At 43.9% G+C, this 14,841-nt stretch overlaps 5 protein-coding genes across 5 annotated transcripts; 4 read left to right on the forward strand and 1 right to left on the reverse strand.

The window, feature by feature from the left end:
- Positions 1-697: 697 nt before the first annotated feature.
- TSTA_125060 (uncharacterized protein) lies at positions 698-1,565 on the forward strand (the record flags this gene model as incomplete). The annotated part of the gene is made up of 5 exons (XM_002482735.1): positions 698-803; positions 898-963; positions 1,128-1,189; positions 1,240-1,355; positions 1,391-1,565. 5 exons carry the CDS (start codon positions 698-700, stop codon positions 1,563-1,565), a joined length of 525 nt encoding a protein of 174 aa, XP_002482780.1.
- A 5,827-nt stretch (positions 1,566-7,392) lies between these two features.
- Positions 7,393-7,605, forward strand: TSTA_125070 (uncharacterized protein; the record flags this gene model as incomplete). The annotated part of the gene is made up of 2 exons (XM_002482736.1): positions 7,393-7,505; positions 7,527-7,605. 2 exons carry the CDS (start codon positions 7,393-7,395, stop codon positions 7,603-7,605), a joined length of 192 nt encoding a protein of 63 aa, XP_002482781.1.
- Positions 7,606-7,806: 201 nt separating this feature from the next.
- On the forward strand, positions 7,807-9,446 carry TSTA_125080 (bicyclomycin resistance protein, putative; the record flags this gene model as incomplete). The annotated part of the gene is made up of 4 exons (XM_002482737.1): positions 7,807-8,380; positions 8,433-8,640; positions 8,716-9,077; positions 9,154-9,446. The coding sequence occupies 4 exons, from the start codon at positions 7,807-7,809 to the stop codon at positions 9,444-9,446; spliced, it is 1,437 nt and encodes a 478-aa protein (XP_002482782.1).
- Positions 9,447-9,851: 405 nt separating this feature from the next.
- TSTA_125090 (uncharacterized protein) lies at positions 9,852-11,315 on the reverse strand (the record flags this gene model as incomplete). Its single annotated transcript, XM_002482738.1, has 3 exons — positions 9,852-10,413; positions 10,448-10,836; positions 10,891-11,315. The coding sequence occupies 3 exons, from the start codon at positions 11,313-11,315 to the stop codon at positions 10,340-10,342; spliced, it is 888 nt and encodes a 295-aa protein (XP_002482783.1). The 3' UTR covers positions 9,852-10,339.
- A 1,549-nt stretch (positions 11,316-12,864) lies between these two features.
- TSTA_125100 (uncharacterized protein) lies at positions 12,865-14,425 on the forward strand (the record flags this gene model as incomplete). Its single annotated transcript, XM_002482739.1, has 4 exons — positions 12,865-13,172; positions 13,458-13,801; positions 13,908-14,008; positions 14,066-14,425. The coding sequence occupies 4 exons, from the start codon at positions 12,865-12,867 to the stop codon at positions 14,423-14,425; spliced, it is 1,113 nt and encodes a 370-aa protein (XP_002482784.1).
- Between the last annotated feature and the right edge of the window lie 416 nt (positions 14,426-14,841).

The following is a 14,841-nucleotide window of genomic DNA, read 5'->3' on the forward strand; positions in this document are numbered from 1 at the left end:
TAATATAGTACCTGCATTGTAGTGTATTGACACTCTTTTGCATTCACATTACTGTGCTCTTCCATTCAGATGTTTTAGCAGGCTTGTGTTCTTGCACCTTGGTATCCCTACATTAAGGTGTCTTCACACATGATGCGTTTGCACCATTACTATGCCTTTCCACTTCCCCCATGCCTTTATACTGGGGTGTGTATGCAAGGAATCAGTGTCTTTGCATAAATTTCAAGTGGCTGCACTTAATAGTCTTCCCACTAGATGGTCTCTGCACTATTTTATGGGCTTTGCTCTTTGGAGTCTAGGTACAGTCATAACGTGTGATTCTTTATGTAACCTGTGGTTGTCTCTGCATTGTAGTAGCTTTGCTCCTTAGTGCCTCGACACAGTCATAGACATATAAATTTGATTGCTACCATTTACATATCTTCTATTCTTTAGAACTTTTATTCACACAAACATAGACTCTACAAACAATAAATCCGACAGAGAGCGCTATTTCTATGGCTACGCGAGAGTAAAGCTTCACCACCTCAAATATCAATCTAAGAATACCATTGGGATAAGACAGCTAGATCCTGACAATATTAAGCGCCTGGTCAGGGTCTTTGAAATAGAGGGCTGCAATTGTCTGGAGCCTAAACATCATATTGCAGTTCAGATTAGTGATGATATCCTTACGCAGAGTCTATCACAAACACAAATGAGTCTGGAACGACTCAAAGAGTCTTCCGATCCACCTCTATTAGACCTCGGACCAGATGTGAAACTGCTATGTGCGCAAGGAAAACATCGACTGGAAGCATGTCGTTAGTTTGGAGAGTACTGGTGGGTGGTAGAACTGTACCGTCAAGGTTGGAAATACTAATCCATAAGATACTAAATGAAAGTAATTAATTCTAGACCTATCAAGCACCTTATGGACCCATCTGTGTGAGGAGTCGTCAAACGAGAAGCCTTTCAGTGATGGTGATATATATTGCGCCTTTCGCTAGTATGAGATACTCAGGAATAGCAATCGAGCCCAAAGGTGGTTCAATTGATTTAGTTTGCTGGAGAAAAAAAAAATATTAAATGTCTACAGCACAAGCCATAACTTTGCTATGGCTTTAACTAATTACTACTGTATGAAGTACTGTGGAAGGGGTTCATGGCAGATAATTTCCGCACTGTCCTAGACATGGGTTATTATGAAGTAGGCTACATGCTGCCCAACAGATTACACACGCTAATCAGTGATTGTAGCAAGTCTCTTATTACCTTAATCGAATTTACGAGCTGTGGTCAGCATTCTTGCCCAAAGTGCAGGGTATGTTGTTGGACATAGAGATGGTAGAGTTCCTGGAGGGTATGATGCTAAAGTATTCCTAAGTGGACTGTACATGGATCAGTGAAGCCATGATTTTGAGACGCATTTTCCCGCGGGTGGAAGGGGACCAAACCAGGGAGAGGTTGTAGGCTATAGTAGAAGGTTCCAGAAGGATCATTCCTATATATACTATGGTGGAGGACCTCACGTTTTTGGCGCCATGTGCTGCAGCTCTATAACATTTATATCCCAAGGAGACTAGGAAGACCATCTCTAAAGCTTTACTAGTAGGATACCAGGTCAGTAGTTCTAAAAGACAAATCCAGGATTCCAAGGGTATATTTAGTAGCTATACAGCGTCTCATTATGAAAGAGAAGTCGCACTGGTCTAGCTGTGGCTCTATACCTGGAGATACTTCGTATAGCTATTTACCAATGAAATAGAGAATAAGCGGAAGAAGAAGATTAAGTGGCTATTCGATATCCAGAAACTTAAGGGGTTAGCAAACCTCGCAAACTGAATTAGATTCCACTCCAATAATATTAACCGACTGAGCAAGGCCAATCCCGAGGTGGTTTACTCTTAAGAACTTCTGGACCTGTACCTTGGCCAGTAAATAGAGGTAGAAGATAATTAACAACTTAGTGAAGCCAGAGATCTTTTCATTCAAGGTCTGCGACTTCTTTTTTCTATATAGAGCTATTCTCTGGATGGGCAGACAATCTTTATGACAAACAAGACACAGAACGCGGCAATGAGAAGGTTTAACAGCCTAATAATGGATAACTACTGGCAGAGTCGTCCGTACTTATTTATGCAATATATCTGCAGTCTAGATTAACCTACTACGCTATTTCCCACCCCACTAGCAGTGTCAAGAGAGATTTTATTTGCCTTTTTTGACCAGAATATGCTGCTAAATATAGTGTCGCGGTTAGAGTCGTCCCAGAATGACCATGATAGGATTAGTAGTGACTTGACTGACGTTGTCATGGTTCACGATGAGTGGGCCGATGTCCCCGCAGCCCACAGTGAGCTGACTGATAGCACTATCGTGGTTTACAGTCACTCAACCACGAATGCTCCCTCGGACGAGCTGACTCATGTGGAGCCAACTCACACAGAGAAGCCCGCCTCAAAAAGGCATAGGAAGGGACATGGAGAAGTCGACACTGAGCATGTTATACTAGATCTAGTGTCAGAAGATGATTACCTTTTACTAGAATTTGAGTCCCACCCATCAGGAAGCCCTCGCCACGAAGAGAATCTAGCGCCTAGCTTCAAAAGTGCCGACTACGTGGGCCAAATGAAGGTAGTGCTACCAATCTTTACTTACAGCCACTAGCGAGCTTTAGATATAATACAAACGTGGGATGATTCCAGAAATGACCAGTTAATAGTGTTATATTTTGTAGAGCAGTGGACATACATAAAGCTCTTTTGAAAAGACTACTTGTATCTAAGGGAAAGCTTATCTATATACCTGCAAGAGTACAAGTTATTTAGATACAAAAATGGCAAAGCCTAGTTGCTAGATAAACCCGTGCAAGGCGCAATATATTGACAACTGATACTATGCGCGAATAAGGAAGGTATGGTGGAGAAAAGGAATATTACCGATTTCCTGTCTATACAGGTCAGAACCACAGGAAAACAAGATTGAGATGTAACTGTAGCTCGGCGCTAGGTATTGAGAGAAAGGAGTCCTAGCGAGCCGCTTTAGTGGTAAAATTCCAACTACACCCCTGCTAGTATCTAGACCTTCGGTTCAATATAAATTCTTGTTCCAGTCCTATCCTAGTAAGCACTTCAATGGCGCAGAGGGCAAGGATAGATATGCCCTCTTCTATAAAGTGATTCTATGCATTTGGGCCATACAATATAGTACCTATGGCCAAGACCTTGGACTGCTTACCTATCAAGGTTGTACTGCTAGTCATCCGTCACCTGTCTTCCTAGGAGACGAAGCAATTATCTTGAGTCAACCAACAATTAAGGGTGATATGCATACCATTGGTCTTCTAATCTATCCGATTTGAATTCTCGAGAACTAGTCTGCGAGACCTGAAAGCACTCTTCACCTCTTATCTATGTCATCATGTGATATCATTCACATATATGATGCCAGAGCTCTTAAAACCCGGTACAAAATCTGACGAGAGAAGTGAGATTGAAACTAACGCGTAGCAAAGATATAATCAATTTTAATCACTTCAAGTCTTCCATCTTGACATCTAAAGAGTACATGAATGAGGCAAAATCACTCTATGATTATGGACACTCTGCAAATGAATATCCACCATACTTAGTGATCTTCCTATCTTTACAGAAGATATACAGGAAATAGAATTATATTGTTGATACTGGTGTTAATCAATTAACTCTAATACTGGCTTTCTGGGCTTTCCCCCATATGAAAGAATTGATAGTCCATTTCTGCACAACTATAGAACGCATAGACTGGTTAGAGTACTACATCAATATGGATATGACCATGCCCCTAAAGTTGTATAAGCATCATGTCTGGATTATCTCGGAGGCTCTGTCTTACGCTAGGTTGAGAGGGAGCCAAGTAGATACTATACACTTGATGGGACTGCAAATCCCAGAAGACCAGTATGAGATTGCAGATGTGATATCACTTGCAGCGCATATGCAAAAGCTACTGAGCGACACTCTCTGTCTGAGGTTGACGCGATCAGAGTCAACCCTAGATTTACTGTCACAGGGTGGACTTAATATTGGTCAATTGGACATGTGCTACATGACAGTAGATTACCACTCTCTAAAATAGTTTCTGGAGGCGAACAGTGTCTTCTTATGCTTAATTGGCGTCCATAATATTTTGATCTCTGGAGTTTCGCACCACGAAGACCAACTACCTTACTTAGACGCAGACATTTTATGCCTGCTAGTAAATGCATAGGGAGGTGAACAGAGTTAGGAGACGCAATGCTACTGTCTTCCCCACCACAGAGGCTGGAGGCTTTACCTATAAGATGGAAGCTTAAAGGATCAAAAGTCTCTTTAAAGCAGGATTAATAACTCTGAAATAATATGCACTTTGAACTAGAATAGTTTTATGTACAAGTAGTTCAGCTTATAATATAAATGTTCCTTTAAATCCTTTTGCGAAAAGAACAACATCTAGAATCCAAGTGATCATGGATATTAAAATAGATCCCGCGATAACTGAGGCAAAATCTCAACAAAGGAGAGAACTCCAACGACGCAGCTGGTGGAGGAAAAACCTCATCTCTAAGGCAGTTCAGATAAGCATTCTTTGTGATACTAAAATCTATCTGGGTATCTAAATCAGAGAGAACAGCCGAGTTACCACATTTTGCTTAGACCCTGACAGCCTGTGGTCCTCAGCAAATCCAGTAAGTTCTCCAATAGGGTGAAGACTCATGGGGCTAAACATAAGTAGAAGGGCTATTACCCTGTCCTAATCAGAATAACGCTGGATGACTTTCTGAAACGGAGCGAGCTGAATAAGGAATCATCGGAAAAGGACGAAGCGAACGAGGACGATGAGGACTAGTTTCGTGCTTCATGTATACTTTTCCTTATAGGCTGCTAGATGGCGTTCTACTGGTTTATAGCTCAGCCAATCCTATGAGTGAATTTCATATCTTATATTTGTTTGTCAATCTCCTGCTCCCGTTTTTTCCTCGGGAAGGATATGTAGAAAGAAGATCCCGGCGGGTCTAATTATACTACTTAATAGAGCTTCATTTAAATAAGAGAACTTCTTAGAGAATAAAAATTAATTCTAAGCATGATTGGCAAAGCTATGGATGCCGCTGATTGTTGCATTGGCAGCTATTCATGGGCATACTCAGATAATTGCATTACTTATCCAGTAATATGGTGGTCGGACTCCTTTATTTTAGGCAGTTGAGCATATTCAACTTAACGCTATAAAACTACAGAATGCAGAAGATATGGAATGGACTACGCTGCTACTTTCTAGAACCGGGTGAGGCAAAAGTGCACGAATTGCGCGACTATCTAGTATCTCAAGGCGCCAAAGATACCCTGTATTATTCCTTCGGAAGACTTCTGACATATTTAGTTGTGATAAAGTGGAATTCAACGATGTACAGGTTCAGAGCTACTAAGACAGAACGAGACATGCGTGTTACACAGTTGTAAAAATATACAATCAATTAATTGAGAAAAAATTACATATCTCCAAGTGCCTTTAGTTTATGGAGGTCAACTTCTTGAAAGTAGGATCAAACTAGAGCATTTTTGTAAGATGTGGCTTGAGACTCCAGCTTGGGCCAGCTAATTATAGAAACTTATGCTAGGTTTATTAGTTAGCTCACATCGGTATAGAACTTAAAGGATGAGGTACCTTTAGGAGGCTCTTCAGGGGCTCTTCATTAGTGCTAGATATAAATTCCTTTAGGATCTTTGATGCCCTGAAAGTCCAATGGATTACATCGGTCTTAAAAATCTTAGTTACGCGATCAGTCACATTCATGGCCAGTGTGCTGATGGCTTTCAGGTGGGAATTACAATCTTTGAGTGTGATCTGGTTCAGCATGCTATCCCCTATGTTGGCTAAAATTAATTAGATAATGATAATTGAGCCCAAGTCAGAGTTGTAGCTACCTAATTTTACATCGCCAGATAATATCAGTAGAATATTACCATCTCTAACGTCTCCATGGCCGATCTGAAGTATTTTATTCGAGTCTCTCTAAGGAGCACATTAATATACATACTCACCGGTGTCGTACCAGAGCCATCCGAGGAGGGATCGTGAGATACTGGATAGCATGAACATAGCTTGAGCCTCCTCTTGGCCGTAACCTAAATTCAACACGGACTGGGACACTAGCACGCACGTAAACTTTCCCTCGAGCTTTCCCTCGAGCTTTCCCTCGAATTCTTCTCCAAATCTCACATGTGTGCTAGCTCAATCGGGAGATTTTACGCGATTGAGCCGCTTGATATTTACCATCACATACGCATCGCAGCACACAAAATCTCTCACTTAAAGATCATGCTCCATGCTCTTTCAACCTTATCCGGAGTAAATAAGACTCACATCATTTAAGATGTCTTATAACTCATATGGACCTCCGTATAGGGAACTGCGATCTCAGAGGCACACTGACGAACAATCCGTGCCCTATATGTGACCCACTGTGTCGGGAATATGGGCCGGGGGCCCTGAGGCGGCGCACCCATCTGCTAACCTGCCAAGATGATGATTGATTAAATCTCATTAAGACACTAAGGGCAGCTGTTATACAACGTATGAGTTTTCGAGACCCATGTCTGCTGTACCCATGCAAATTCGGATCGACATAAAGATCCCTCTTCCATTCCTCAATGTTATTCGCAATGGCACGGGTAGACATGATGGAATATCTTGAAACCTCATAGATATAAGATAACCATCCATCACTCGTACTTTTGGTCCGCGCAGAGCATTCCACTTCACGGCGCTGGCGTTGCCGGAACTTCGGGGGGATTAACCCTAACATGTCTCTAGCCTCGGTCATAGTAAAAGTCTTCGCCGTGCCCCGACGCACCTATAATGCGCAACGCAAATAGTGCTACAAGCATCGCTGCATATATCGATGCTGGATAGTTAAAGTAATGCTTGAATGGAACGAAGTGCGATGAAAACATACGAGACACATCGATGTGTGTGACTCTTTTCATTCCATCCCTGTGCTCTAATTGGCCAAAGCTCTGATGATTGTGATTGGCTAATGATTGGAAAGAAAGTCCCTTTTTGGGCTTGCAGCATTTAAACCAATTATGCAGGCTAAGCTTTCTTGCCAATAAGCCTGGCCGACAGCCAGCTTAGGGTGCAGCCCTAACCCCGACCGAGCCAGCCCCAGAGAAATGAGATGCACTTACTCCGTAGGATGAGTATAACTGGAGCTCCGCTGCAAAATAAATCACAAGCATAGAGCCATTTAATCTGTCGCAGTACTACGAGCAGACACGGTGCGATTGGTCAAAATGCTGGATCGATTCGCTCCACCCTTATCTCCGCTGTCAGAGCAAACTGATGAGACTAGAGAGGAACTCACAGGCAGCTCCCACGTAATCAATAGAAATGCATTTTGTGATATTGGAATCTCTAGTACGAGGTTATCGATACTCTCCTGCATTTCATCTTGGCTCTCTACCCTCACTACTTCCTAAGAAGGACAAAGCAAGAAAAAATAGGTAAATAACGGGGGGAGTTAGGGCAAAGTCAGGAGTGAAGCCGGAAGAGGTTGCAACCGATTGGCCCAAATGCCGGATCGATCTACGAACAGTTGAGTGACAGCACGCTTTATTGATACGTACAGAACTTCTCGGATATTAGAATTAAAGAGGAAAATGCACTCGTTGGTTATAAAAGTTGGAAGATTCGAAGATGTAAGACGTCCGGTATAAAGGAGGGGGATTCCCAGCGTATCGCACTATTCTCCTATACTTCTCTATTCCTCCCTGGTTCTCTACCCAATTGCATTTTGCCACCACCATGAAGGATGAAGGCCAAACCCCCATTCACGATCAATACAAAGTCAGCTGGGGTGATAACGACCCAGCCAACCCAAATAATTTTGCGCCTATCTACAAAGTGTGGATAACATCGCAAATGGCCATGCTAGCTTTTGTTGGATCTTTCGGTGCCTCGGTCATCTCTCCCGCGGAAGCCGTATTGGCAACTGAGTTCAATATCAGCAGAGAAGTGACCGTCCTTCTACTGTCGCTTTTTGTTCTTGGCTATGCCTTCGGCCCCATGGTCTGGGGTCCCTTTGGAGAAGTGTATGGTCGGAAACTGTCAATGTTGCCAGCCGTATTCGTCTTAGGACTCTTCAGCATCGGGACAGCTACCAGCAAGTCTGCTGCGGCCATCTTTGTCACGCGTTTTTTCGGTGGCTTCTTTGCTTCAGCCCCCATCAGCAACGTTTCTGCCGCTATAGGAGACTTTTATGGGCCCAAAGAACGAGGTGTTCCAATGGCTTTGATGGCAGCCTGTGTTGTAGGCGGCCCATGTCTTGCACCAGTCGTGGGGGCCGCCATAGTCGTGAACCCACATATGGGATGGCGCTGTACGTGGATGTTTGCACAAGCAGTGTGACACTTCTAATAATCTCTACACAGGGACCGAGTACATTCAGGGTATCATCACATTCTTCGTCACCGCTGTCACCGCCGTGTGTTTACCTGAAACATACCATCCGGTGCTCCTAAAGCGTAAAGCACAGCAGCTACGGCAAGAAACTGGCAATAGCCAATACTGGCACCCGCATGAATCAGAAAAAATAAATCCCCGAAACGTGTTGACAAAGTACATCAGCCGACCACTCCGGTAAGCACTCTACCATCATGCTAATCTCGGTTCATTCGTCATGTTATCAAAAACTGATTAATGTCTGTCGTTTAGGATGCTTTTTACCGAGCCTATCGTCACATGTATTGCACTCTATGCCTCATACGTCTACGGTCTGCTGTTTTTCCAAATGGAATCGTTCCCCTTCGTGTTCTACCAAGAACGTGGCTATTCGCTCGTCATCTCCACCCTTCCTTTTTTAGGCCTTCTCGTTGGTGTCCTATGTGCTTTGACGATTAATTTCGCTAACCAAACGTTCTATGCAAAGGCAGTCGCTAAGAACAGGGGCTGCGCAGTTCCGGAGGCCCGCTTACCACCAATGCTAATAGGGGGGATCTTTTTCTCTGCTGGCATGTTTTGGTTTGGATGGACAGCCGCACCGAGATACTCCTGGGTTCTTCCAACCGTTGCAGCAGGTAAGATATATTGGGCTACCCGTGGACGATTAAGTTCCAACATGAGAAACTCAGCCGTGTTAACATTGTGTGTCAGGCTTCATTGGTGCGGGCTTCAATATCACTTTCCAGCAGTGTCTGAACTTTCTCGTTGACACATACGGCCCCTTTGCCGCAAGCGCCATGGCTGGTAACACCTTCCTGCGGTCTTTACTTGCCTGTGGCCTACCTATGGCCGCTCGTCCTTTGTTCACAAAGCTGGGTGTTGGTCTGGGTTCCAGTTTGCTTGGAGGCCTTTCGTGCTTGGCATTACCAGTTCCTCTAATTTTCATGAAGTACGGCATCAAATTGAGAAAGATGTCGAAATTTGCTCAAGTCGCAAACGAATAGGGAAAGTCCTACATCACGATAGCCATAAGATAGACGACAGAGACCGGTTTTGTGATTATTATAGATCTTCCAGCCGAGAAGTTGAGCTTGTGCTCAATGTCTCACTGGTAAACTTCACGTAATCAAGGGAAATATGGTGTTTGGTTTTTTTTTATTTTTTTGACACTCTATCTGGATAGTACAACTCAAAATTCTTATTTTTTTTTTTTTTGGAAAACGCGTATTGACGATTTGAAGTGTTGAAAGGGTCTGTCCACCCTCTGAGAATGGTTCATAGTTGGCTACCTAGGTACCATTCCAATTGAAGAAAAAGATTAAGGATTTAAGACTTTAAAAATGTTGTGTCAATCAAGAACTGTATGAAACCCGAGTTGGCGAGGACGCAAATGACTTGTCCGACGAAGGAGATGTAGGGGCGTATCAGCAACTCTTGTATCTTCATGAAATTTTTTGTCGTAGCCTGCCGTTGGAATATCGCCGTATTCGTTTGCAACTCATATTAGCTAAGTGCTGATCCCGGCTGGATGTCCGACTGAAATATGCACCACAGCGAGGACAATAACAGGTAGGCCTTTGTCGTTCTTTTTCCCTCTCGTGGCGCCTTAAATTGCTCCAGGAAGAAAATAAACGACCTCCACAACCGTGTTCCCAACAAACGGGCTTCTCTTTGTTTCGCGGTTGAGACCTAGAAGAGTGGGTGGACTGCGCTGGCGGTGTTGGGAGGTCTTGACGCTCCTGCTGAGTAAGTTTTCGACTTGAGTCATCTGCCCTAATTACATGTGAGGATTCTATTGACTCGAAGAGAAAACCTTGAGACTGAGAAGATAGGCCAGAACTAGGAGGACCATGCGTTTGCTGATTGTTCGGGCTGACAAGGTCCAAAATTCCTAGAGTCAAGCAGCACACGTGGCCCGGCCCATGGTTGTGTTGTTCTTCTTGCCAAAGTGTGGATAAACCAAAGGTGTTGCTATCTGTTGTAGTTTGGAAGTCCATTAACGAACCCTCTGTAGATGTGTTGACTCCAGTGAGTATTTGGGGCGGATGGAGCTTCGTGAGATCTTCGGTCTTAGGTCCTTTGCGCGCTGACATCGTGATTGCCAGTGATTGTTCACATACCCTACGAAAGGCATCGTTTAACTCCTGCCGTTGTTGAATATCTTTGAGTAAATTCCACTCCGTCTTCTTTGATTCCTCGCTAGACCGGTTACTGCCCTCGATCGAGTATTCTCGGAGAGCATTTTCTGTCTCCGTCCTCTCGCTGTCGGCCCGGTCAATCTCTTTTTGCAACACAGTTTCATTCTGCTTCAAACTCATCTCCTTGATTTCACTCATGAGCTCCTCTTGGCGGCGTAACTTTGCGATACTAAAGGGAGTCCTGGGGGTTAATTCACTGTAATGTACGTGAAGAAACAACTTTTCTCAAGCTTGGGCAATTGATACGCACATACTGACCGTTGACAAGGCAACGGCTAAAGTATCCTTACAAAGGTTCAATTGGCCTTTGAAGGCAGCTGTTCGCTCTTGCCCAGAAAAACTCTGTCGCCATTGATTCATCCAGAAGGTGTTATTTTCCACTGAATAGAACTCCCAACGTGTCAAGAGGACCTGGAAGTCTGTACATATCCGGCTGCAATTGCCCAACGTGGCGGTGACTTCGGCCGCAATGGCAACGCTCTGCGGGCTATCGCACGGCCATGTACACGCTGTATTGTGAAGCACTAATGTGATGGCCTGGAGATCCGACTTTATGCTTTGTAAAGCGTCAGGCGCTGCTCTAGTATTGTCGATGGTAGTGTAGAGCGACTGCACCTGCTGCAGTGTGGTCGTTGTAGCGCCTAGCAAGGCGGCCGCGCTTAGACCATCTTCCATCTCGTCGGGTATCCCGGAAGTTAGCAACCATTGAAAAAGCAGGTAGATGGATGCAGGTCCGAGAGAAAGCTGTGCAGGTTTCAGCACTCAGGACTCTGTCGGTAGAGATGCGACTGCACCACAGAATAACGGACCGTGACCGATTTAAAATAGCGTCCGCCACGACATGGATGTACCTAGCAGCCAATGAGGATATGTCTCAAGACGTTCTCTTGTCTTTTCCCACAGCAGATACAACGAAAGCTGGCAACCTATCATCACGTTCAAATGTTCAGACTTCTCCCCGAAGCAACATCTCCTTGTCCCTTCAACTAGTTGTCGCTACATAATCGGCCCTGGTCTAGAAGATGAATATCTTAGAAATGATACTCTACCTACCTCGCCTTGTAGATATACACGGCCATTTTGGGGCACTTGTTTGCATGACTTGTCGCTAAAAGTTCTTTCATGGTAATAGCCGTACAATTGATGAGAACGAACCAAGCGACGTTGTAGTTTAACTACCCACCCCAAAATCCAAAAGAAATAGATTTTGTCTCTGAGGATCATATATTTTATCACATCAAGGCGAAAACCGTCAATGAAAATGAGCAGGGGAAAAGCAAGAGGTCTGATTATAAACTGCCCGCAGCTCAATGCAGAATTAGCTTCTGACGAGCCAAACGTTGAAACATTCATCAGCCATCTTATCATGCGTGAAGTTCTCGATTCCCAATCCTTTCGTTTGCATTTATAAGACATGATTAGGGCAACCAGACTAGTAGAAATTGACGAGAGACTGCTGCAGCAAATCCCCGCATTTCGAGAAGTCGACCAATCTAGAATCCTCTGGTAAATGATTTCCATGAATACGCGTTGATGGGAATGCCCGTTCTTCCAAAGCCAGCGGCACCTTCGTGTAGTTAGCGCGATGTTGGGAATAGGATATATCTCTCGCTTCGTAGAGATATTCTTCCTACAACCCTGGAATACGCCTGTGGACTTTCTAGGTAGCATTTGAGGGAATATCATCACTTTCCTGCCTCTTATCTTGCTCAAGGAATGATATTACCACTTACGTTGTTGATTTCATTGATTCCATTGCTTTGAAAGACTATCTTACCTTGTGGAAAAAAAAACTTCTCGATGGCTTCACTAAAAGGAACCGTAGCGCTAAGGGCGGCTGCTGTGGGAGCATGATGCTATATACATGAACAGCATAAAAAGCAGCATTCGTGGAGTCGACAAACGTAAGCTCGAGTTTTCCGGGAAAGTACGACTATGCTAATTAAACAAACAGATATCCTGGCTCACTCATCTTCAACTTTGGCGCTTTCCTCCTCCCAGCCCTGCACAATACGCTAAACAAGCCCTGGGTTGCTAATATTGATTCAAGCCAAGTCGTTACAACTGATGTATACACTTCCGTTGATGTTATTGTGCAAGTCTTGAACGATGGTCTCCCAAGGCCAGCTTGGTTGACTACTGGAGACAAATCTTCACGAACAATATCCTCCCGGTTGAGCTTAGCGGTACCATAATAGTGGCCCAAATTGTACTGGGCGCACTGATGACGGTAAAATCCTCGCTACTTCAGATAAACTTGTGTCGGCATTTGTCCCAGAACAAGTCCTCTATCATGGAGACTGTCGTATCATTATGTACAAGAGCATTAGATTATCCTGATGTACCACTGCTGATCAGTTCAACGAAATTCATCATCAATATTATACTTAATCTCTTGATCATATCGAAGTTTCATGTTGGTTCCTTCACCCCAGCCGTTAATATGCAGGCCTTGATTAGGCTTGCTTGCGATATGGCCTCCGCATTCTCCGGACTTATGGATCTCATTTTCATCACATTCAGTTTGCGGCGGTAGACGGAGAAGCCCTTGAAAGTGACTGTTGGAACCGCGGTGAATCCCAATGACGATTGTTGGCATGACACCCCATGGAGATTTGACGGAGAGCAACGTCGAATTAAGCTCAATGGGGGAGACTCAGCAAACGGTTTGACGGCATGATCCGGGCCTTGTTTGGCGTAAGGTTTTGAGCCTCATAGTATTTAGATAGTTTATTTTCACCCCTCGGAGTCTTCCTCGGGGCAACGAATTTGAACCCATTTTTGACTCCATATTAGTGCTCCCTTCGTGCAGAGTAGGCCTCCTCGTGAGACCACGGTTTGGGGATTGGTCTTCGTGTTCCTTCCCTATAAACCAACAGTGACCTTCGCAGCCTTGAAAAATATTGCGAGAACCAGTGTTTACACTTTTACGGAATCTGCTAATCGAAACGCCGTCTACATTTGGCTCGTCAATCGAATCATTTTGCTTGGAGAAAACTATGCCACGGCATGGGGCTTCTTTAATACAATTGGATGGTGTCTTATTATGGTTCCAATCCAAACTCTTGAGGCATCCATGTTAACGTTTGTCTGGGGAAAGTGGCGAGCCCTTGTGAGTGTTGAGATTCGTTACCCTAAAGCATCCAGAGCTGAGATATTGGGTATGAACTCTGGTCTTATATTTTACTGTATTAGCTAATTCCTGTGATTCCCCAGAAATAATACATCCTGCTCTTATGTCATGCTCCATGGCACTAGTTGTCGAAGTGGTTATTTGTATTGCTCTTTCTACCCACGGTATACAGTCTTTCGCCTATTTTCTATCCGGCTCTAAAATAGTTGCTCAAATCACGCAATTGATGTGGAAGGTAGTAGCCACTACAGCACTCTTGTATTACAAAAATTTACCAACTTTCCCTTGTCAGACCATAGATCGGGCATACATTTTCTACGCTTTAGACTATCGAGTTGCCGCCATTCTTCTTGCAGCATGCCCTCGTTCGTATTTCCACCAGGCCCTTGATTCAAACATCCTCTGGATGCTACCCTGGGCTATAGTCGCTACTAAAGTTTTGTTTCCAGAAGCTACCGCATGGACCTACTATGCCATTGTTTTCGGTGATGCTCTAGTCTTTGATTTTATTGATGTCAGCATCACTCTACTAATTTGGGCTTTTCAATTGTCGAAGGGAAAATCAAAGTTAATATCATATGACGAGTTATGCTATAGCATCAATCACAGGTGGCATTGGCTGATATTGAACTTACAGGTACACCTATTGTGATGATATAGAATCTTAGATAGTGCTGAGCATATCACCTAGTCGTGAATAAGACATTAGGGAGGTTTTGCAGGTGGGTCCACACAACAGCAACTTAGATTGTCTACAGAGGGATAGCGCTATTAGGGTCTGCATACTGTATTAGTGGAAAGAATAGTCAAAAATACCATGTATAAGTGAAATATAGCTTCGAATAGGAATTGCTAGGGAAAATAATGTACTCCGTACGTAGCAGGTATATGAAGGACGTGCTACCACCCTGCAAATTAATCTGAAGGAGCCTGCTAATTGGCAATTGATAACGAAGATGCATTAGCTTTGGCAGCTAATCCGACGGCGCAGGGAACAAGCAAGCATCTAAGGATTCGTTACCATGCAGGTACGCTAGTCAAATTCATTTAGCTCTTCGGGGCTGATCT

Source organism: Talaromyces stipitatus, genomic scaffold (genome assembly GCF_000003125.1).
Source record: "Talaromyces stipitatus ATCC 10500 scf_1105507295555 genomic scaffold, whole genome shotgun sequence".
NCBI classification, from domain to species: domain Eukaryota; kingdom Fungi; phylum Ascomycota; class Eurotiomycetes; order Eurotiales; family Trichocomaceae; genus Talaromyces; species Talaromyces stipitatus.